Source organism: Leguminivora glycinivorella, chromosome 9 (genome assembly GCF_023078275.1).
Source record: "Leguminivora glycinivorella isolate SPB_JAAS2020 chromosome 9, LegGlyc_1.1, whole genome shotgun sequence".
NCBI lineage: Eukaryota > Metazoa > Arthropoda > Insecta > Lepidoptera > Tortricidae > Leguminivora > Leguminivora glycinivorella.
The window spans coordinates 18,372,031-18,396,369 of record NC_062979.1 but is presented as its reverse complement, the minus strand read 5'-3'; the positions used below and the strand labels follow the sequence as shown (position 1 = coordinate 18,396,369).

The window sequence follows — 24,339 nt, the reverse complement described above, 5'->3', positions numbered from 1 at the left end:
GAGGTCATTTTGAATAATTTTAAGTTATGTGCATTTTCTATTAAATGTACTTTAAATTGATATATTATTTATTAAAAATTGATTGGTACTTTTGTTTTTATCATTATTTTTATTTGTGACAGAACTTTAGGACCGACTAAAAATTATTAAAAAGATATATTTTTAAATACTTATAAAAAGCTCTTTCATTTGATATGTAACACAATATAGTTTTTTTTATACTACGTCGGTGGCAAACAAGCATACGGTCCGCCTGATGGAAAGCGGTCACCGTAACCTATGAAAGCCTGCAACTCAAGGAGTGTCACATGCGCGTTGCCAACCCATTAGAAGCTTGTATAGTAGGTATAGTACAAAAAACTTTGATTTTAAATTTTCATCTTAACCCCCAAAAGTGGCCCCTATAACTAAATTTTCATAATATAAATTTCATGTCTGTCTTTGGGTCACAGGTTAACATATGTGGCCCCAATTTCAGGTTAATCGGTTGAGTAGTTTTGGAGAAAATTGGCTGTGACAGACGGACAGACAGACACACGAATGATCCGTTTTTCCTTTTTGAGGTACGGAACCCTAAAACCAAATACAAAATTATTAACACTCAAGGGCCAGAGACATTTATTATTTCCTCACAGGTTATTGTCAGTACAAAACGTGACACGCTCGGCCCCTATACAAATAAGTTGATTTCTTCTATCTAAATATAGTTCTGTGGTACCGCCCTTTCAGGAGTTTCAGCTCCGCCGCATATGTCTTTCACAGCGAGATGAACACGTGCTTACCAATAACTATCGGTAACTACAGCCTGCCGAGATTGATTTATCCGTATCAGAAAATACGTTTATGTATCCGAGATGTATTGATATTGTTTACCGTGGGGCAAACTTAATAATACAGAAGACTCAACCATAGACTACCCCTTATAGATTACGTATCGAGAAGGCTTCTTAGGCTCACATACTCTCTCTTCTTCCTCCTACCCTTATCCCACGTTATGTGGGGTCGGTACAACATGTCTTCCTCTTCCATTCTCCCCTATCTCTCGTCATCTCAACACTCACATCTTTCTTTCTCATGTCCTCTTTCACACAATCCATCCATCGTTGTTTGGGTTTACCCCTCCCTCTCCATCCATCAACATTCATCTCCAACATTCTTTTGCCTATATGACACTCATCCCTCCTCATTACATGACCGTACCACTAATAAGAAAAAGAAGAAAGATTAATACTGTGGCTCTAGTGAAAAAGGGTATAATATAACTCAAATTGACTCGGTGAAAAAAGGCACACATGTCCGAGGTGGGACTTGTGCCTTTTTTCACCGAGTCAATTTGAGTTATATCCTTTTTCACTAGACCCACAGAATATTTTGTAGGCCTACTTTGTGCATTATATTAATAGGTTTTAAAGAATCATCTCTAGTCACAAAAAATATTCCAGGATGTCAGACACTGTGTGTGTAGTGCATCATTGAGACCATCAAGTTCTCAGTTGTTTTCATATAAATAAGCACGATTTACATTATAATTTACACTATAGGTTCATTCTAGTGCTTTTGAAGATACACTTTTAAATGAGTGCATTGTTAGAAATATAAATAAGGTCAGTGCGGGTAAGACCGGCATACTATATTTGAAATAAAGTTTGAGTGGATAAAACTAGACTATTAAAGTAGTCTGGAGTAATCCGCATGGTCCTATGGGCTAGCAAATTTTATATTCTACACAGCTTTTATAATACTTTGGTGAATTAAAGTAAACTTATGTGATAAAAATCACTTTTTTTAGGCTCGGCGGGTTGACCGGCCCCACGCGCTGAGTACGGAAAGACCGTCTAGTGCTCGTTGTCGCGTAATTTCATATGGAAATAAGTATCAAAATCATGTTTATTGTTATATTCTGTAATAACAGGGAGTAATGTGATAGATATTAAAACAAATAACGTTGATATTTTCAACATATCAGCATTTTTCTATTTATAAGGCAAGACCGTCATATGTCCCGTAAATGAGGTTGATAACCTTCTTTTTTCAGGTCCAGACAAAAGCAAAGCCGAAACTTATAATTAAAATTAACCTACAACACCCGTTTAAACTCGACTTATTTCCCATAAAGCCTAAAAAAGGCGCATTTCCCTTGTATAGTGCCGGTCTTTCCGACTAGGCACTATTTCGAAGTTACATATTTCAGGATACAAAACAATAAATTGAACGCGTCTTAAGAGCATTAATTGTACTAGACAGGAAGAACGATTATTAAATTAACACGTTGCATACATAATGCACAAATATTCAAACCGCTTCTATTTTATTTTAATTTTTTGCGTAACCTTGTTGAACTCGTTGGTCGAGTTCGAAACACGAATCAAGTTTTTTGTTAACTAGTGTTCGTCCTAGGGATATCTATTGAAGACCAATGGATTAAGGATGAAAAACTGGTATACCTTCGGAGGTGTAAGAAGTGATAGATATATAAAAGTTATATTCAGTCTTTATGGGTAGACGTTCTTTCAGACACTGACCTTAATAAATTAACATCTTTCAGTTATGCTTTAAAATTAATAGATGCGTATCATTCTATCATAAGTATTTATCCATCTACACTTAGTAATCAAAATGATCACTGGCTTTCGGACTGTTTGACAGACATTTCCTATCCATGAGTAGGGCCGGGTCTAATAGATCGGGCTCTCGGATAAACATAATGCCTGAAAGGCAGTGTTTGTACGCGCATTGTACCTATTAGTCCGCCTCACTTAGCTTCTTCCCGGGATGAGCAGACACTGGCTATCTGGCTAAAAGGATTGAGAGAACAATAAATGTTAAAGGTATGGAGTATAGAGAAAAACTAATGTCTACGTAGCCTCGTAAAGCTTGGTCACGTCATCTTTTTCAGACAAATTATAACACTGTTTAGTATATTTTTGCTATCATAATTTTTAAAGAGATACTTATATATATATTTAGTAGGCATAATGAGACATTAAATAGTGATTGTAGTATATTTTATGACATGTGTCCCAGGAGCATAAAAGGAGATGGTTATTTATTACGGTATAATTTAAATAAATATATATAACAAGTTTTTATTACTTATTATGTTCCTTTACAGTTACATCCTCGTTTACAAGTTTATTCGGTCAAATCAATTCCTGAACTGTAATCACATCTCAAGTGAACTAGAACTTGGCACCCACTTACCTAGATCTCAACTGTTTTGTTGGAGTCATATTGAACTCGGCTCTCATTTTACATGTAAGGTACAGCGGGGCAAATCTCGACTGGGGGGCAAATGTAACTGGTCCATTTTTTCCATGTTATACAATGTTTGCATTATTAAATAGAGTGTCCGCCGATTATATATGGTAGGCGTGTTCAGTGGATACATATATAACTCAAAATCATAGTGTAATAATGGAAAACAATGGATTAGTTACAATTGACCCCAGTCGAGATTTACCCCGCTGTACCTTACGTATGCTTTCGATTGTACGATTTTTACGGGAAGTACGGGATTACGAGTTTTTACGATGGCTACTTTAAAATTTTGTCGTTTGATATAACTATACCATATTTTACACTAATCAAAATGCATTGTTTTTCAAAGAATTTGCCACGTTGTTTTATACATTTTTCCATAGGTAAGTGCGAACCAATTTTGGAAACATTTATTCTGAAGTTGGGATTGCTGAAACAGCCGACTTGCCTATTCGAGTGTGCTACGACGTTGACCACGATGACTGCTTATTTTTGGGGAAAGTGAAAAATCATTGGCTTAAGTAAGGGTTGTACTTCCGTACGGTGGTCCAGAATTTCGAAGTTTTTTTCCATTTAAGAACGGTTTTGTGATAGAATTCACACAAATATATAACTAGCAGCAAACAAACTGTTGAATACCAGTCAGCATTCCGATCTTTAAGACAACAGACGATTTAATTCGTATTTAGCCCAGGATTATTACACCTAAGACGGTACACTAATTAAAACATTCCTAAATAACATATAATAATCCTGGAGTTCACACTTCCCACTTAACCTCGTTCGAGACACCGACAGCAAACAAGAACTCGAATAATTCCGCAAACTTCCATAATACGCCAACAACAATATCGGAAGTTGGGGCGACAGTTGGGACCTACTTACACTAAGGTCCAGACAGGTTCACCAAGCTACCTTGCTAACTCAATTAAACCAATATAAGAGTTCTATAGGTAGTAGTTCATTTAGCGAGAAGAGCACCGATTGTAATAGTATATATAACTTCTTCCACTTTAGTCATGTTAAGAGGGCTTTCATGTGAAAAATAGTGAAATCGTAACCGAGCGCTTAATCATACCGTGTGTGGTATCAAATTAAAGGGCTTTACGAGTAGTTTACAAATATATAACATATTATGGGACTTTTTCTACTTGGTAGAACAAAATATGAGAAAAAGTCTAGAAGTGGTAATAATTGTGACGGTGAAGGCTCGTTTTCAAAAAATTGCCAAAAATATATAAAAGAAAGCACAAGAGCATTTTTAGTAAACGTTGTAGATTATTTTTGTACAAAAATAACTTCGATGTGATTGTAGATTTTCAAAGATTGTGATACTTAATTTCAGGTAACTTCAGAAAAAAAATGAATTCGTCTTAGCCTCGTTTACTCTTTTTCAAAACCTTATAATAAAAATGTAGTCTGAGAAGATTGTAGTAGAGGATATACGTATTATAAATTAACTAGTTTCAGTGTTCAACGTTGTCCAAATTTTACAAAATCAAGATAATATGATGCTTTAATTGAAATTTTAATAAAATATATCCATTAGATAACGGAATGTGTAGTATTTCACCGACTAAAACTATCAATTTTACATTATTTTGACGTTTTTCTTGAAAGTAAGCACCCTTAAGGTTCTCCTAAACAGTGAATGCGCAGAAAGCAACGGTACTGACAGCATTGGCCGTGGCAAGTTAGTCGCGGAGCAGGAGGTCGTTGTCACGTAGTTTAATAGTGTTAATTAAATACATTATTTTATATTAAAACTGTTGCTGTTAATAATGATAAGCTACAAAAAACGATTAGGAAATTAAAGGACTGAGACTGAAAGTTATTGGCGCCAGATAGCCCGTTAAAAATTGGAACAGATTTATAAATATACTAAACATTTGCTTAAAATCATAATTTTAATATCGTTGTTATTGGTGGTAAGCGTTCGGAATATCATCCTTGGTTAGGTTTGTGGGAGTTGAGGGATGTCCGGATTGTCCGGTGGGGTTGCGATTTGTTTTTACCTGACAATCGGACTAACTTCTCAAAGAAGAATAAAGGATTTTCCGAGTTGTCCTTCGAGAAATGAGACGAACTGCTAAGTTTGTTTATAATCAATAACCTTAATAATATTTGGAAACCAAGTTTTTATTTTAAATACATATATTTAAGTAAATTCAGATGGTTTTGCTCTTTAACCGTAAGTCTGTTTTCACATTATCCGATCCGATATCGGATGTCCGAAGGATTTTAATGGAAAAAAATCCAAGATGGCGCCTGTAATGTATGAGATATCGGTCGAAATCCGATATCGGATCGGATAATGTGAAAACGCACTAAGGAGTACAATAAACACAAAATAGGATCCTGTTTCGTTGTGTAATGTGACATAAGTGCAATATAAATTACTCGCATGTCTTTGAATTATTATTCTTTCTTTGGTATGTAATTGGCATATTACCTTCATGCCAAAACATATAAAAGTGGAAAGAAATTAGACGCCTAATTTGATAAAGCTTAAGGAAATCCCCGTAGAAATAATTTATGTCAATTCCTTTTTAATTATACGAAATGAATGTAATGTGGAGGGTAATTTGACGGAGGCACCGTAAGTAGCTCCTCGGGGAGGCTGATCAGGCGTGTGCCGGGACCAAAGTGGATTAAAAAAGGAGATTTGAAATGTAAGAAGAATTAAATGTATTTTCAATTCTTTTCAAGAATTCGTTCAGTATCCTTTTATATTGCAGATGCGTTAAGAAATTATTGTAGTAGGAAATAAGCCATATTTTTATAAGGTAAGTTTACTCACCCAAAATTCAATACATGTTCAGTTCAGTTCAGTTTCTTTATTGATAAAAATGAAACATTTTACAGGTTATATCAGGTTATTACAGAAATAGAAAGTTAAAAGGTACACAATAAAATAATAAATTACTTACATTATACATTACATTCTACAAAACTTACATTATACAAAAAATACTTAGGTCTAAATTTACTTTTGTTGAAATAATAATAATGATTGTGCCAGCTATTAATTACCTCTATATTATTACATTATTTAGAAATAGTTATATTCATAAAGTCCTCGTCATTCGAGTTAATTCATCATTTCATAAAGTCCTCGACAATATAACATATATGTATGTATGTTTAATAAACAAGCATTACATAACATTTTTTATTTTTTATTTTCCTCAAAGAAAGATAATATTCAGCTTCTAATAACCTTTGGGCAAATATATATCATGCCAATCCAAGTATTTGTAATTTTTTGTTTCACTTCTTCAAATGGTGAAGTTTTCTGGGACAGATTATTGTGCAAATACTTCAATGAATATAGCAACATTGACAACGGGTTGATTATGACAGATCGAAACCTAGCAGGCAAGCATGCAGGGCCGTCCCTATCGCACTTACAAATAGGGATGACGACTACATAAAAAAAAAATAGTATTCTGTTTAGTCCGTCAGTTAGATCATCCAAAAATACTGAACACATATTTTTCGCTTTATGTAATTAATGAAAAAATACAAAGATACAGATAATCAAAGTTCCGGAGTGGGGGTTTGTGACGTCACCTTTATCTAAAATTTGTACCGTCGTCATTTTTCGTTTACGAGAAATAATAAAAAATATGTGTTCAAAATTTTTTGATAATCTAACTGACGGACTAAATAGTTTTTTTAATAGAGTTGCTCAAAAAGTGCCCGTTTTTTGGCTGTTTAGCGTGCGAGAAGTTTTATTTTAAGCACTAGTGCGTATGCGGTTCCATATTACGACTACATACCGACCTGTTTTAATATTAGTCTATTTTACTAAGACGGAATAAAACTATAAACATACTATTAAGTGATTAATGTTTAAAACATTGATATTTCATATGTGATTGTTTATTTTTAGTCATACTAAACATAATTTATAAAGTGGTTTATACTTTGAAAAAGTGGCTGTTAATGAGTCGTGTAAACAGAACGTGAAATGGAACAAAACGCGTCGTCTGTCATTTAAAGTAATGGCGTCTTACCAATGTTACCTACTTAATGCAAGCACGTTCAAAAACCTTAATATGTTACGCGATTTGTCATAATTATTTTATGTTATTTGCAATACTTCGAGGCATAAATGGTCGATTGAATTAAAATATAGGTATATATTAAACAATCGTCTCAAATCGTTAATGTTTATGTTTTTATGGCACACAATAAAATAAATAAATTGTGTTGGATGGATAGCAAAATCGAAAATATGAACGCAAGTTTAAAAGCTTCAAAGATAGGTACGTCAATGTCAATGCGAAAATATGGAGTTCGGATTGTTTATCGTTTTATTTCGTTGTAGTAGTGATTTTTCGCAACTGTATTAAAAACGTCGTTCGTCACACGTGCGAGAATGTCATTCTTCACTCGTCTCGAGTTTTGCCACTCGCGTGCCGCTCGTGGCAAAATGTCTCGGGACTCGTGAAGTAATGACATACTTCTCGCACTTATAACGAAATGTACTATTTTAGTCGCCTCGCCAATTATAGTGCAATAGGGACGGCCTGATGTTTTATCATTTATCGCGCGACCATGCTATTGTTGTAGATATGTATTCTGTGCTATCGGTGCAGATTGACCCGTTAAGCTCGTCAATAAATTTCCTACGTTTAATTAATTTGTTACCTAGGTAGATCTGAAATAACTGAATTGATCAACATTTAGCGCCAATAGCAATCTAAATTAAATTATATTACAATCAGTTCCAAAGGTTCAGTACCTCTCGGGTAGGCACGCCTGCCTCGGACGTATTAATTACCGACTGTCTAAACCACGGCTCACCTGGGCGCTTGACGTGTGATCTATTCAAATTGTGCGCACCGGTGGAAAATAATTGAGTTTGACCTTTTTTGTGTTTAATAAAAGGTTGGAGGAAAAATAATATGAAAAAAATACTCATACACGTCTACGAGAAACATGATATAGGATTACATCGAGCGTATGCTCGTTTTAAAGTAACAAGAAATGTGAGTGTGTTAAGTAAAACGTCCCTTGTCGGTTACCATTAAGGCGAGATTTACTTGTATCGTTATGTGAATAAACTGGCAACGCGGCTTTAAAGCAATCGACAAAGTGGGACGTTTTCCCGTGCACACTCACAAATAATGTTTTTGACTCCCAAAACAGATTATTAAAGTCTATGTCCAAATAGCAGATTTAACGAATAATGTAAAATAAACTTACATATTCCATACATTTCATGTGAAAATTAACATGCCATCCCACATCTCTCCGCTCAGCAACATATAAGTAACCCCTGCAGGGTTAGCACATGATTGCCGCGAGAGTATGTCGCCGCGAGATAGACTACCTGTCCTTATGTCATTAATACAGTTAGAAGACGTGTGATCTATCTCGCGGCGACATACTCTCACAGCAATCCTATGCTAGGCCTAGGCCTACTGAAGTCTCTCACCAATATAAGGCGTCCAGCTTTTTTTTTTTATTATTATAAATGGGCTTACTCTTGACCACAGACTATCCAAAGGCAAAGACGTGGCTTACGATGGAGTGAGCTCGCCCAGAAGATGCCTGTTCACTCTTGATTTGAAGGTTGCCGGGTTATATGAGCTCGGAAATATAGCCGCCGGCAAGGAATTCCACTCCTTGGCAGTGCGCATAAGAAAAGAAGAAGCAAAGCGCTTCGTGCGGATTCGTGGAATATCCACCAAGTAAGGATGGAGACCTGCCGTGCGTCTAAGAGTCCGATGGTAGAATGGGGACGGTGGCTTGTCCCGCCATCTTCGACGATAGACCTCGTCGGTATCGGTACTATAGAATGTGACGCCTCCCAAGATAGACCGACTTATCCTTTCCAGTTCCATTTAAACTTTGCAGCAGTTTCTGCTAGAAAAACAATAAGAAATTGTATAGTAACCTCAATTATTTGTTTCAGGTATCCGTAATGGCCAGAATGATCCCCTCCCCCGACTGGTTCGTGGGGGTGGATAGCTTCGACCTCTGCGTGGACGGAAACTGGCTGGACAGTATCACGATAGAGGTACTAGTTCTTTAGCTACGTATAGGTTCACTGATAAAACACAACTGCAACTCTTTATTTCTTCATAATCGTCACGACAAAAGCGATTCTGAAAAAAATATGGAAAGCTTCGTCACAAGTACCTAAGTGCTTAACGAAGCTTTCCTTATATTTTTACCTACCACCTACGCTTTTACTTTTCGATCCTTTCCACGAACACCTATCTCTAGAGTTACAAAGTAAATCGTTCGTTTTACGTGCGTGAAACAGTTATTTACCTCTATATTAATAAATTACCTATCAAAGTATTATATGAACAAGGAAAACTTAGGTAAGGTACAGAGGGAAAACTCGCCTGGTGTGTAATTAATTTAAATGTCATGTTTACAGTGTATAAATATGTCACTGCCGTCCTATCACTAGAACCCCTCTAAGCTGCATATTACCAGTTTTCATTTGGATAAATATTCTTAAATAGGAAAGAATTCCCCATCGACTGGTCTTGGAATCATATTTTTATCATTTTTAGTTACCGAGATACAGAGTCGACATACCTCGCTAAGTGCACTATTTTATAACCCTTTTCAATAGTATAAAACCGCAAACCCACATTTGTCTTCTATAACTTATATTAAAGCGCTTAGCAGTTGTTTATCTTCATAGTTTTATCACACGATACATAACTATAACAACGTTACTTGACATAAGCTTCATAAATTCCCATTAAAGCCGTTTAATTGCGTTATTACATTTTATAACATTCACTTTTTTAAATAAAATACTACGCTTAAACACGGCTAAAGTCCTTTAACCGTGTATTTAAAGACTTTCATTGTAATTTCGGTTACAAATACATCACTAAAACCTAGTTACTGCGCTTTACGGTGAATTTATTACTAAAAAATATTCATAATGCCACACTGAAACAGGACAAACCAGCAAAGCTACGCTAAAACCCCGCTAGTTGTAAAAGTATACCTTCCAAAGTTATTGCGCCAGTCCGACAGTCGGCCGAGCGGCTCGCGCGCAGAAGGTTGTGCGAAGGCTGTAGTGACCGGTGAATGAACATTTTCTCCTTAAAATGTTAAGAAACCGAAGACCAGGTAAGTGTTAAATATCTTTTTTTCAAGCACAACTTGCGTTTTGCTAACGTATTATCACACGTTTGCCGCGACAAGTAAATACCTAACTCATAAGTTATTCGATCAAGAGCCCAGTTAAAACTATTGTGTATAAATAAAGCGTAAACAAAAAAGTCAAGAAATTACATTGTACCATCCTATTGCTATGTAGGCATTGCCATAGCCACATACATTTTGTAAGCATTTATTTACCTTACAATGTTTTAGTACCTATGTAGGTATGGATTACTTGCGCAACATTATATTACCGTCAAGCTGATTTAATTATTTATTTAATAATGCAGTCAAAAATCAAATTAATTAATGTTATTTCTTTTAGGCTTGTTACGAACTTAAGGATACAAACGATAACAGAGATCTGCGAATAAAATGAATACCGAAAAACCGACCACAAGTCATCACACCAGCAGTAAGTTTAATAAATCTAGAACAGAAGGGGATTGCTCAACTCGATCTTTACCAAGGAACATTCTATCGTTGTGTATTGTTTCAAGAATTTTTGAGATTGATACCTCAGAATTCTTTGCCTAACTTAGCCACGTCGAACGTTTCTGCTTTAATTTTCAATGCTGACGAAAATACATCAATTTTAAAACTCCCTTTTACTGGTCCAAGCTAAAACCGTTGCTGACGATCATCGAATTTGGGTTTATCCTTCGTTGTAACAAAATCGAACAACGTTTACTTCTTTAATCATTCGTAAAATGCTTCTCATCTTGATATAAGGAAAGAAGGTTTTTGACTATTCCGTCGCAGACGCATTGAAACTACAAGTGATGACTCGAAAGAAGAAGAACTCTATACCTAGCATGTAAAAATTGTAAAATGACAACATATGTATCATCCAAAATGAAGCTTTATCTTGATTTATCCGCTCCAATTCATACAAACAACAGAGAAACAGACTTAAATTTAACCTAGTTAATACAATTTTAAGCAATGATGCACCTGATTTTACCAGAAATTGTTAACAAAGATCTCTATATTGATTCTAGTTTAAAGAAAAAAAAAGATGTATGATATATAAGTATTCTGCTGTACCAATTCATTCAGACCCTTCAAATCCAGAAGTTTTACATACAGAAAAGGAGGACTGACCTACACATAAGTACATATAACCATTTATCGATGTAGAACCACCGTCGATATAGAGCACTACACTCGTAATATTAATATTAATAATACAACTGTCGAAAACCAAACGCACAACAAAAGAAAAATAAATTTTAAGAAGAACGGAATCAAGCGGAAAGAGAGAAAATTATTATGTCAAACAATCCTAAATGTATTTTAAATTTTTGAAGTATAAAATAAATAAAGATTGCTATTTTCACTTGCTTGGCGAATAATAAATGAAATCCGTGTTTCTTTTTGTAAGAACTGCCAATGTCAACCGTTTCTAACCTTATATAACTCGGTAATAAAAACATTATTTTAATAGTGTATTATAGTAATAATACGAATAACTTTGGATATCCAAGAGTGACACCTTTCGCCGTGTCGGTATAGCAAATTGATTTGTTGCAATGTAAAAAGCGAATTTTATTGTTTCATATTAATGTTATGTTAGTTTTCACTAATGTTAGAATATTATATTAAGTTTAAATATGTTAATTTGTAACATAACTTATAACGAGGTTTTTTATGCATGCAAATAAATGGTTAGAATATCATACAGTTGTCTTTTATTCATTTAACAAATTGAATTGCTCTTGAAACTTAGTGCAGGTACTGAAGGTAAACGGGACATTGCTAAAATGATAAACTCCTTTTAAAAAGAATGACAATGCTAAAACCTAGTAATCGTCGCTGGTTTGTCATATAGCGGGCTTTTAGATTAGGAATGCATACAAATTATTTCGATGTTAGTAGTCATTGCATAGCTTAAAAACGGTTACAGCATTTTTTTAAGAGCATATACGATAGTATAAAATTGTTTAGTGTCTTTGCGGTTATTAAGCTATGTTTTTAGATTATTATGCAATGCTCAGTTACGATTACTATAAACACGTAAATTTACTTTGCCGTTATTAAGCCATGTTTTATGTATTATTCAATCCTAAAAAACGGCTAAAGTATACTTAACCGTGTTTTAACAGTAAAATCATACATATTTTAGGAATTATTTGCATAACTTAAACACAAAATGGCGAATTTCTAATAAATTAAACAATATTTAATTAAATTGATTTTAAATAATGTTAGCGTGAATTTAGTTTTAATTTAAGAATAAAAGAAATCTGGACTAAATCGACACATTTCCTAGAGATATGGGTTTTTATGTTTTTTGTCCATATCTCAAAACTATCATTTGTGGGTTAGATGGGTTTTAGTGATAGGACGGCAGGTCACTTTTGTGTGTTTTCAGTGGATACATATGTCACTCTTGTTAATACTTATAACGTACCTAAAACATTATGAATTATTTCGACTAGTTGAATTTGCCCGCCTGTTAAGATTTTCCTCCTGTATCTTAAATAATGTTAGTAAAAAAATCGTCGTTAACAGTTCTACTTGGATCTACTTACATGACAACAACAACAAAATCGTCTATTATAGCGAGCAATTCCAAAACTTTTGAACTCTTATGGCAAATACATGACTTATGACTTTATGACTTATGACTCTTTTTCTCGGTTTCAGGTGAATGTCGTTTGGTCACTTCTTTCACAATACTAAATTGCCAAATCTTCTCACTCAGGTGGACCCGCTAGACGCCGGGACAGACAACGGGTTCACATTCACAGCGCCCAACTGGCCGACGGCACCACAAGGGGTCGCGTACCGCATCACCTCCAAATACCCTTCACACCCTGCTGGCTCCTTCTTCTATCCGCACCTGAGAAGACTGCCGCCTATAGCCACCTTCCAGTTCATTAAGGTATGGTTCCACTTACGTGTATAACCAACGCGTTTACAGCTAGAGTCTGTTTGGAAAGAAAAGAGTCATGAAATGTATAAAGCCTTGAACATAATATAATGTGACTATGTCGTTACTTACGATGACGAGCGATTTTTAAAACCGTAGCATTTAAATAAAAACACGTCCTATCTTCGTGAATGACAATGGTGTCATATAAAGTATATGTAAATGTATAGATGGCTATACAAAGAATTTGCGTCCCACGCCTCTCGTACCTGGGAGCTTATTTTTGTCCTGAGGGAATGGTTGGCAGGTTCTCTCCGTATTTTTTTATTATTAATCCTTACTTAACTATTCTTAGATCTACTTATTTTGTTTTATTTTGTGGAACAACTATTAGTCTGAAGAACCTAAAACTAAAACATAATATTTTATATTATGTTTTAGGTTCTTCATTTTATAAACAATTAAAATGGACTTAGAGGATTAGTACGTACCTAAACAAAGACTTGCTAAGAATCAGAAAGCAACTTTATAAGTTAATCAGATTTATATTTTTAAAGTAAACACTGAATGCATTAGTAAATACAAACGACAGCCAAAAACTAGTTCACATTGCAGTAAGTTTCACATTGCGTCTTAAATTAATCTAGTACAAACATAAAAATGATTAATTTGTACATTCGGTACTTACAGATAAACTTATATTTATATCAACTTTACCACATATTCAAGATTGCGTTCATTCATCACATGTTTAATTCTCATTGTCAAGTATAATCCTCCCACACATTGTCAAAATTCTGACATAAGCATGTAAGCAATACAAGGGTTTATATCAAAGCTGTTATATCTTCGTCTCTCAAATGCGTCGTAAGAAGACAAACGGTAATAGTAACGTCATTACGTAATAAGTAAAGAACATTCCCATGTATCGCTTTCAAACGGTTAGCGTCTCAGCCTTATCCTTGCAGGTTTCTTCTACTTGGCTCTATATATTTTTATTCAGTAAAAAATATATATTTTTATTCAGTAAAAAAAAAAACAGTTTGTGGGCAGGGTAACTATACAAAATGGCAATACATTATCATCATTTGCTGAAACTTGGCTATTGCCTTGTGCAGACGGTAATATCACCAATTAGTAAGGACCTATAGTGGGTCAATTTCGATTGGCGGGTAATTTCAATGTATTAATATTTTGCCATGTTTTAAACGTGCCATAGGGTACGCGTGTCAGGGGACACATTTGGCACTCAAATTAATTGTGTAAGACATAGAATATATTTAGATTAATTGAAATTACCTTACCTGCCAGTGTAAATTTAAGATATTAAATTTGATCTGTAAAATGAAGGGTAAAATAACAAAACCTTTAAATCATTAATACACAAAACATCGAGTACAATGCTTTCTTGCAAAGAATCCTGCAGCAAATATTAATACCTAAAATATGTATTACTGTATATAAATAGAATTCATATTCGACGTGTGTAAGTGTATACTCGTGGTTGAAATATTATTTATTTAAACTTTATTGCACAGTAAAAAAAAAGAAGTACAAATGGCGGACTTAATGCCTTAAGGCATTCTTTACCAGTCTACCATAGGGCAAATCAGAAATACGCGAATGTGGGTGCAGTAAGAAAAATAATTTAGAGAGCATAATCAATCAATCAATCAATTATTTATTGATAACAGGAGTTACACGTCATTTTAACATTTTCTGCTTACTTAATTTAACATGCCTAATAAACAAAACAAACATATACCATAATAAGACAATCAATAAAGGAGTATAGTAACTACAATAATCTCAATTATTCACTTAATAATAACATTACATTAGATAGGTACATTAAAGCGCTGGTGGCCTAGCGGTAAGAGCGTACGACTTTTAATCCGGAGGTCGCGGGTTCGAACCCCGGCTCGTACCAATGAGTTTTTCGGAACTTATGTGCGAAATATCATTTGATATTTGCCAGTCGCTTTTCGGTGACGGAAAACATCGTGAGGAAACCGGACTAATTCCAATAAGGCCTAGTTACCCTTTGGGTTGGAAGGTCAGATGGCAGTCGCTTTCGTAAAACTAGTGCCTGCGCCAAAACTTGGGATTAGTTGTCACAGCGGACCCCAGGCTCCCATGAGCCGCGGCAAATGCCGGGATAACGCAAGGAGGATGATGAGATAGGTACATTATAGGGAAATACTGTCAAATTGGATTCTTGAACATCATATAATTGTGCATGACAACTAGGCATAGGCAATTTACGACAACTATTAACACTATACAAATAAACACATAACACTATTATTAAATATTACATGTTAAGCGTTAGTTATTATGTCAGTTTAATATCCGAAATAATCGGCTTGAAAGTTCCAAATATAATTCACAGTTACATTATTGTTTCAAATTCTAAAACTAATTCTTTAATTTGAATTAAAACTAAGTATTTAATTTCACATCGGATTATAATCTACCTAGCAAAGCAACGTAGCAAATTTTATGGTGAACGCTGTGTCATAAAATGTGGTTTAAACTCAAATAATTTGTTGCCTGCATTTAATAAATTGGTAAAATTATAAAGTTGGTACAACTTTTACTGAGTATCCACAGTCATTTTACTGTCAAATATGTTGCCTTCATAATTTATAATCAGACTAGTTATCTAGGTTTAATTTTTTTGTCAATTCCTTTCATATGGCCGCCCAGCCGGCGTATCATGCTTCTAATTTTATCACTTATCCACGTGGATAAGATATCTGTCACGCTTTAGCAAGTATGTCAGTGTGAGAGTGACAGATGTCTTATCCACGTGGATAAGTGATAAAATTGGAAGCATGGTACGCCGGCAGCTTACATCAATAAAATTAACCACGTAAGCTGAAAACCTGGGTTCGATCCGGCTCGGTCGCCTTAGCCGCTTTTTCTTTTGTTATGATATCTAATTTCAGTTTATAATTCATGTATAGAAATGTAATTATGTCATTAAAAAATCAAATACTGAAAGAAAAAAAAAATTGTACGTGTTTCCTAGTTAAATTTTTATTAACTTTATAATAGAAATATATATATATTTTTTAGTTTTCACCGGGTTCCATTAAGAGTGGAGTTCCGCAGTACAGCTGACAACACATTAGCCCTGCGCCAGACAGATACAAATTGCGTAATTTGTAACGTTAAGTCTTGCTTCTCGTACCGATGGCTGCTGACGTACTCTTTCAAATTATACTACTGAGCCTTCCAATAGGTACTATGAGTTTTTGAAGTTTTGGAAAACGTTACTTGATATCGTAAACAATTTCTTTTAAATCTGTAACACCTGAATTCAGTCCCCGCGAATGGTATGGGCGGCTGAATTCAATTTGATGTTTTTTCTGTATGTATTCTAAACCTGCATGTAGACATTTATGTGATGTGATGAAATTTGTGAAAGAAATGAATAATTGAATGATAATGAGTTATGTACCGTTAATTTTTTTCTGTTTGTTGACAATTCAAGTGGTGAATTTACTGAATGATTCCAAAGATGTTTTTTTGTAATGAGTTCCAGGAAATTATAAGTGTCAACTTTGAGGTTCTGAAATATGATTTCCTGGTCAAGACGACAGTGTTGAAACGATGAAGATGTATGGAATAGGAAGACGTGCTGCGCCGAGCCCAAGTGATTGAGATAAGGACAATCGGACCATGACCTTAAACGTCACGGAAAATGATATTGTTCAGTTTGAACAGCGCCCCCAAACGGTTACTTACTAGAAATACAAATTACATACACTTTCCGTGACGCTGTCAAGTAACGCTTCATAGCGTAGCAGATTCTGAAACATCACATTATAAAAATCTCATAGTAGAGTTTGTAAACATTTGTTTTGTTTTTATTTTTCATTTTCTTTGGAGTCGCAGCACCTTTTGTCTCCTGGACACACTGAATTGTTGAGTGAGATTACAGTCGGGTATTGCGCTCAGGTAATTTTGCCTCACTTCGCTAGAAATCTGTGAGCATTACTCTGGAGCAAAAAACAAAGTTAAAGTAGTTGAATACTTATTTGAAATATTGTGATACTGAAGTGTTTGCTTGTCGTCTCACGTTTAAATGGGCAAATTACGTACTACGCTAATATATTTCAGGTTTACTGTTTTATGGCAACAATAATTTATAAAATATAATAGAATATAATTCATTCGAAAGAACACAGACTATAAGCCTCCGCCACACATGAGTTTTGAGAGCGTGGCGTGAGCGGGGCGTGAGCGGGGCGCGATGAGAGCGTAGTACCGCCAGTGCCGCGCCCCGCTCATTTATGTGCGTTCCCATTGAGGGTCCACGTTAGAATTTCGAGCTTTTGAATGTGTTAGTCTTTAGTAAAAGTTCTCAAACGATTGTAAATTCAACCAATATTTCATTTTGTAAAGGTAGGCACTCAAAAGTTACATTCGGTTAAAGGTGGACCCTCAGTCGTGCAAGTCAGGTATCCATATTTCATAATCCACTTCAAATTTACAACTTATGTAAATTACTACTCTTAGTAAAATACTCCTTTCTGCTAACTCAATACGAAAAAATTGCATGCAGTATGTGGTCCCTCAATCGATCGCGATAAGTTCACATTAAGAGATAACAATAGTATTATTTAAAATATAGGTGTGACTGAGAGTTAGTAAAAGTACTCGAATCATCATTGTAAATTCAAGCTTTAGTTTGTAAAAGATGCCATTCAAAAGTTTCAATTGATTAAAGGTGGTCCCTCAATTGAAACGTTTGTCATAAAAATAAATCGATTTACGTAACATTTGGTTGTTAAATAGACAATTGTTATAGTCTACTCATTAGTAAAAAATATTTACTAACTGTTGCTCATCGATCAGTAAAAACATATGTACCGTTTTACTTAAAATAATAATCAAATGCCTGCGAAGAAATACTACAGGTCAGATGACCACATATTAGCAAAAAGGAGTCACAATTAATGAAATTAGTTTTACAATTTTTTTACTAAGAGTAGTCATTTACAGAAGTTGTAAATTTGAAGTGGATTATGAAATATGGATATCTGACTTGCACGACTGAGGGTCCACCTTTAACCGAATGTAACTTTTGAGTGCCTATTACTTTTACAAATTATTGGTTGAATTTACAATCGTTTGAGAACTTTTACTAAAGACTGACACATTCAGAAGCTTGAAATTCCAACGTGGACCCTCAATGGGAACGCACATCGCTCACTTCGGCGGAGGCTTAAGCCATTATATACAGACATAAAAAAATTAAGTGCCACGAAATGACTTCAGCAAATTTCTGGCGACTTCCAGCCCTTTTGAAAAGACAGTACTCAATTGACAGTAAGACTGATGGATTATTATACCTAAGACACTTATCAAACCATTTCTCCCACAGCTTCGCGAATACGAGCTGTCAGAGGTGTTCCACCGTGACAGCGACGACCGACGGTATGACGTCATTCAGCTGGACAAGCTCAGTCACAACAGCATCGACGTCTTAGACGGGAACAGAGCGCTATCCATAGCTGAAGAGGTGGAGAGAGAAGAGCAGGCGCCTAGGATTTACTCTGAAGGCGCGATGACGACACCAGATGGAGCGTACTCCTATTACTTTCTGTAAGGATTTATCATTTGACTTGTAACCTTTAAATATTTATTTTACCACATGACCAAGCTGGAGAAGCTCAGCCATAACAACATCGACGTCCTAGACGGGAACAGAGCGCTGTCCATAGCTGAAGAGGTGGAGAGAGAAGAGCAGGCGCCTAGGATTTACTCCGAAGGCGCTATGACAACACAGTTTTGTTTGATTCTGAATGATTAACACTTTTAATTATGACAAGCTCGAAGTTTTTACTTCAATTCGTCAAACCAAAAATAACAGTCTTTAAATCTTCATAAATCGTGCCAAACATAATTATAACTGTTTTCTTGTTCTCAGGGTAAACACCACAACAAGTACAACGGAAGAGCCGCGCTCAGCCAACGAGTTGCCGACATCAGGGCCGACCGCCAGCGAGAGATCGGCGCTCCGTAGTCTAGCGCGCCGGTATCGAGCGCGAAGGCGGCGTAAGCTGCGCGCCGACAACGCCGACCCGGCTGAGCGGAGGAAGCGAAAAAGAGCTAGTAAGTCATACAACAAAAGAGCTTATCTTGGTCAAAGTATTGTCAACGTGAGGTCTGAGCGACAATGAGAGATCGGCGCACCTCTATGTTGCGCGCCGGTATCGAGCACGAAGGCGGCGTAAGCTGCAGTACAAGGCCGCACTGGCAGGGTCGCCATGTAAGTTGAGGGAAACAGCTTGTCAGTCGAGTTGAGTTGAGTTTTATAACTGTCATATGAGCCTTAACCTACGAAATATAATATAGTAAGATTATGAGAAGGTGTGTGTACTGTGTAAGGTACATCACACACTACAGTGAACACTAATAGAACCTTGAATATTTACATTAATGTTTGCCTGTTGCTTATTATTATAAAATTCAATTCAATTCAATTCAAAACCTTTAATGTCATAAACAACACATGTCAAAAATGTACTCAAAATTAAGTTTTCAAAATAAAAAACGAAAATCTGTTAACTCATTTCATTTCCTTTCATTATTTGCTTTAATAAGATACAAGTATCATGCAAAATTTTATACAGTAAAATCAACTCAACTCAACTTATATTCCTCCAACATAAATTATTATTCCGTTATCTTTTAAATTAAATAATACGAAGTAGGTAAAAGGTAAATGTAAGTTTTCAGGCATTTATCAAGCCAGTATTTATATTTATTTAAAGTCACTTACAGTTATGTCAAACGCAATTCATTGACATTATTTTAACTTTTTTATCCGATTATTTGGCCAGGTTGCGCGTTTGAATTGTAAGTAGCTTTAAATAATATGTGTATACAACGCCATAATTCAAAGTGTTATATTGCGTTATTTTTATTAAATATTAAAAAAAAGGCTGTTTACCAGAGATTTCCTTTAAAACAGAAACAGACGCACTTTTAAACACACCTTAAAACAATCCCTGCCAAATGGCGGTCGACCACTCGACGACCGCAACCCCCAGGCTGACTTGTAATGTGAGGAAAAATGCGTAAATACCCGTACGAGTTCGAACGGGACCTTTTAGGAAAATATCAAATTAAATTACTGGGTACCTATTTATTGAGGTGGCACGGCTTAGAGTTGATGGTTAAAAAAATTGTGGATGTAGTTATCTAAGGAAAAAAATTTTTATAGAATTCGGCTTCGCGGTCTATCGTGAGTTAGCCTTAAAAGTGAAAACCGTATTAAACCCGTATACTGTATTATAAATGGATGATTATTTACTGTTTTTAAAAGTTTGTTCTGAATTTAATCAGTAAATGTATCCATCCATACTCGCCACAAATTGAAATAGTTTTTACTTCATAAATCATCAAATAGTAAATATTGTGTAACTGATAAAACAACTGCATAAATATCTCCATACAAACACCAAACAGACTTTAACATTGTGTAATACTCCAGCCTTGTTAACACGGCTGTCAGCAAACGTAACAAATTGTTACGTATTCAACACCGTGCACTAAATGTTCACATGCCATCTATTCTATTTGTAAAACACACTGCATTTCAAATACAGTTGTAGTGCGAAAAGGGTTTCCTTCGTATTTTTCCGGAAACGTTCGTAGTTGTCATGCTAGCTCAGTTAAGAAGATACGGTAGCGAAAATGCTAAAATGGAAAGGAGCCTCCCTTTCAACTTGGGAATTTTAGTTAAATATACAAGTGTCATTAACTAGATTTATCGAAAAAAATTGTCCATTAAGAACAACTCAGTCAAAAGATATTTCAAAAAAATCTTTAAAATCGAGGTTCCGCTCTCGACTCTTTCCTCATTCAAAACTTAATCAATCGGAACGAAATCTGAGAATCTGAATAACAATGAAATAATCTATGTCGGACCGTTTAGCTTTTTTGGTTAATTGTTACCAATCTTGAGTATCACACCTTTTTTTGCGCTTCAATGAAAAAGGCCGTTTTCGGAATTTTTTGATTGGCTCTAGAATCTTTAAAAAGCAGAATATCAAAAAAATCAAAACGGTCCGACACAGATAAAAATAATAACAAAAACCAGGGAGGAAATAGTCGAGAGCGTTTGTATGGAGAATTGACGGTTGTCTATTGTTTGCCCGACAGTCATTTAACATAATATTCATTTGCCCGAATCTAACTTGCCTGAATTTCATTTGCCCGAATGATTTGTTTACCATAAAAATCATATGACATACTCGTTGTTTATCCGAATATTACCTTCCATAATCATACAATGCCATACTATTTGTTAGCCATATTATTAAGTGCAATAATATGGTTTCATAGAATATTCAAACGCCATAAGCAATTATTGCCATATTAATTTTTGCCCATATTATTACCTAACCTAACCTACTTTCTGATAGCAGTTTCATTTTCCAGGGGTCACAGTTCTAACCTAACCTAACCTACTTTTCCAGCAGTTTCATTCTCCAGGGGGTCACAGTTCTAACCTAACCTAACCTACTTTCTGATAGCAGTTTCATTTTCCAGGGGGTCGCAGTTCTAACCTAACCTAACCTACTGTCTGATAGTATTTTCATTTTCCGAGGGGTCACAGTTCTAACCTAACCTAACCTACTTTTCAAGCAGTTTCCTTTTCCAGAGGTTCACAGTTCTAACCTAACCTAACCTACTTTCTGATAGCAGTTTCATTTTCCAGGGGTCACAGTTCTAACCTAACCTAACCTACTTTCTGATAGCAGTTTCATTCTCTAGTCCTTCTAGTACCTATTATAGTAGTTTTCGATTCTGCCAAAGCACATTATGGAAATTGACTTTTCTGGACGCTAATTTGTATGACAAATGATGGTATGGAATGTGGTAATTACGGATTTCGATGATTCTGACAAATGACATTATGGAAACTGACTTTATGGGAAACAAAGTTTCTGGCACTAGATTAATATAGTAAACAATGATTATGGCATAAGATGTTATGAGAAACAATATTATGATTGTTGAATAGGATGGCAAATAAAATTATGGCAAATGAAATTCTGGCAAATGGGGGTATCCCAGAATTGACCCCTACCGTATCGTCTTAATGTCAGTACACCTTGTAACTACTGAGACTGACTGAAATAGCATGACACGTTCGTACATTTCCGTAACAATACGAAGGCAAATCTTTTCGCACTACATCTGTACTATCTGGAGCTTCATTCGACTTGCCAAAATTGTGGTTTCGCCTTGATTCTCCGTTGGTATGGATGTAGCCAGACCAGGCTAAGTTAAGCTAATATTATAAATAAATAAAGTAGATTTTGGGTACACTATTTTTAACAATTAATTTGTTTTCGTTGTACATTTGAGAGAATCAAGATTTGATACAATCAACGTGGGATTATACCTACTGTTGATTACAGAATGATAAAAAAATAAAGCCCTGGTATATAATACCAATTCCACTTCAATCGCCAGGCCGATGGATTACACGACTTGATTAATAGGGTGACCACCAGATTGATTAATATTCCAATATTTCTGGTATAAAGGAAATCATGAAAACGTTATTGGATACTGACAGTTTGTAGTCTAGATTATATTAACCGTTAATTTCGGGTACAACAGGTTCACGGTCGGGTATCCAATTTACAACATGTTGAACATTCAGACATTGATTACCTATGCGGTTGTTGGTAAATCGAAATTACTACAAGTGACCTTCATATCCAGATATTGTTCATGATTTTGTTACTACAGGTACAGCTAGCGCTGGTGGCCTAGCGGTAAGAGCGTGCGACTTTCGATCCGGAGGTCGCGGGTTCGAACCCCGGCTCGTACCAATGAGTTTTTCGGAACTTATGTGCGAAATGTCATTTGATATTTGCCAGTCGCTTTTCGGTGAAGGAAAACATCGTGAGGAAACCGGACTAATCCCAATAAGGCCTAGTTACCCTCCGGGTTGGAAGGTCAGATGGCAGTCGCTTTCGTAAAACTAGTGCCTACCTGATAAAGAATAAAAACTTTTTGTATTCAGAATTTGCCTAAAATACTTGTTTCCATCCAGAGCTGCTCGACTGCCGCGTGTCTGACTGGGGCGAGTGGAGCGCGTGTCGCACGGACGGCGGCTGCGTGGGTTCCGCGCATCGCTCGCGGCGCGTGCTTCGGCGCCAGCGGCCCGGCGGCGCGCCCTGCCCCCCCACCGCCCAGTCCCGGTGGTGCTTCACCAACTGCACCAACACTGATGACTGGAGGAACAATCTCACGTAATTTTGGTCGTATGTTCAGTTGAAGACCGACGTCTGAATGTAACCCGTGATAGATTTTTTTAGACATCATCAAAACATGTAACACCCTATTATTTTTTAGTTATGAGCAGCGGGCGTAGCACACTAGTGCAGAGGTGCACTGAGAGAAATTTGCATTGTGAATTTAACAAGTTCGACTTGTTGCGGTTTATCCGTTTGAATCAGCCAAACGTATGTTTAAAACAATATGTGTCAGGTTGTTTTTATAAAATCGACTTGTTGATTCAAATATATTGCCGATTAAAATGACAAGTAGCTTGTTGTTTGAACCAAAGAGCACGTAGGCGCTATTTTAACCAAAAAACTTGTGGAACGAACATGAAAACTGGTTGTATTTTCTCTCAGTGTGGGCAAACCAGCCCACAGGCCAATTTCCGCCTACGAAAGGCTTTCATCCGCCCCCTACCGGTCCTTCAAAACAGCGTGTGACATGGCCACTTGGCCAGCAATGTAGTAAAAATCCATGTTTGATGTAAATCTGGCCCACCTCTTAAATGTTTGTCCACCACTGTACTAGTGTGATAAAACCTATCGCGTCGGTGCGTCAGTATCGCATTTGAAAATAGTGCGAAAAGGACGGCCTGACGTGGTACGCTTTGTCACGTGACGTGTTTGCCCGCCAGTGGTCGGCGAGGGTGAGCTATTTTCCTTGTCATATTTTACATCTCTAACGTCATATTATAAAGCGGGTATCTCACCTTTCCTAGATCCGGTTATGATTAACAGCAT

The 24,339-nt window shown here is 35.9% G+C and overlaps 1 protein-coding gene across 1 annotated transcript in view; it reads left to right on the top strand.

Moving 5' to 3' along the window:
- Positions 1-23,793, top strand: part of LOC125229540 (spondin-2) — a 39,731-nt gene extending 15,938 nt beyond the window's left edge. The window contains exons 3-7 of the mRNA XM_048134404.1: positions 9,185-9,289; positions 13,112-13,291; positions 18,675-18,895; positions 19,221-19,405; positions 23,370-23,793. Of these exons, the coding sequence (XP_047990361.1) occupies positions 9,185-9,289; positions 13,112-13,291; positions 18,675-18,895; positions 19,221-19,405; positions 23,370-23,572 (894 nt within the window). The 3' untranslated portion in view covers positions 23,573-23,793. The remainder of the gene's footprint in view (positions 1-9,184; positions 9,290-13,111; positions 13,292-18,674; positions 18,896-19,220; positions 19,406-23,369) is intronic.
- The last annotated feature ends 546 nt before the right edge of the window (positions 23,794-24,339 follow it).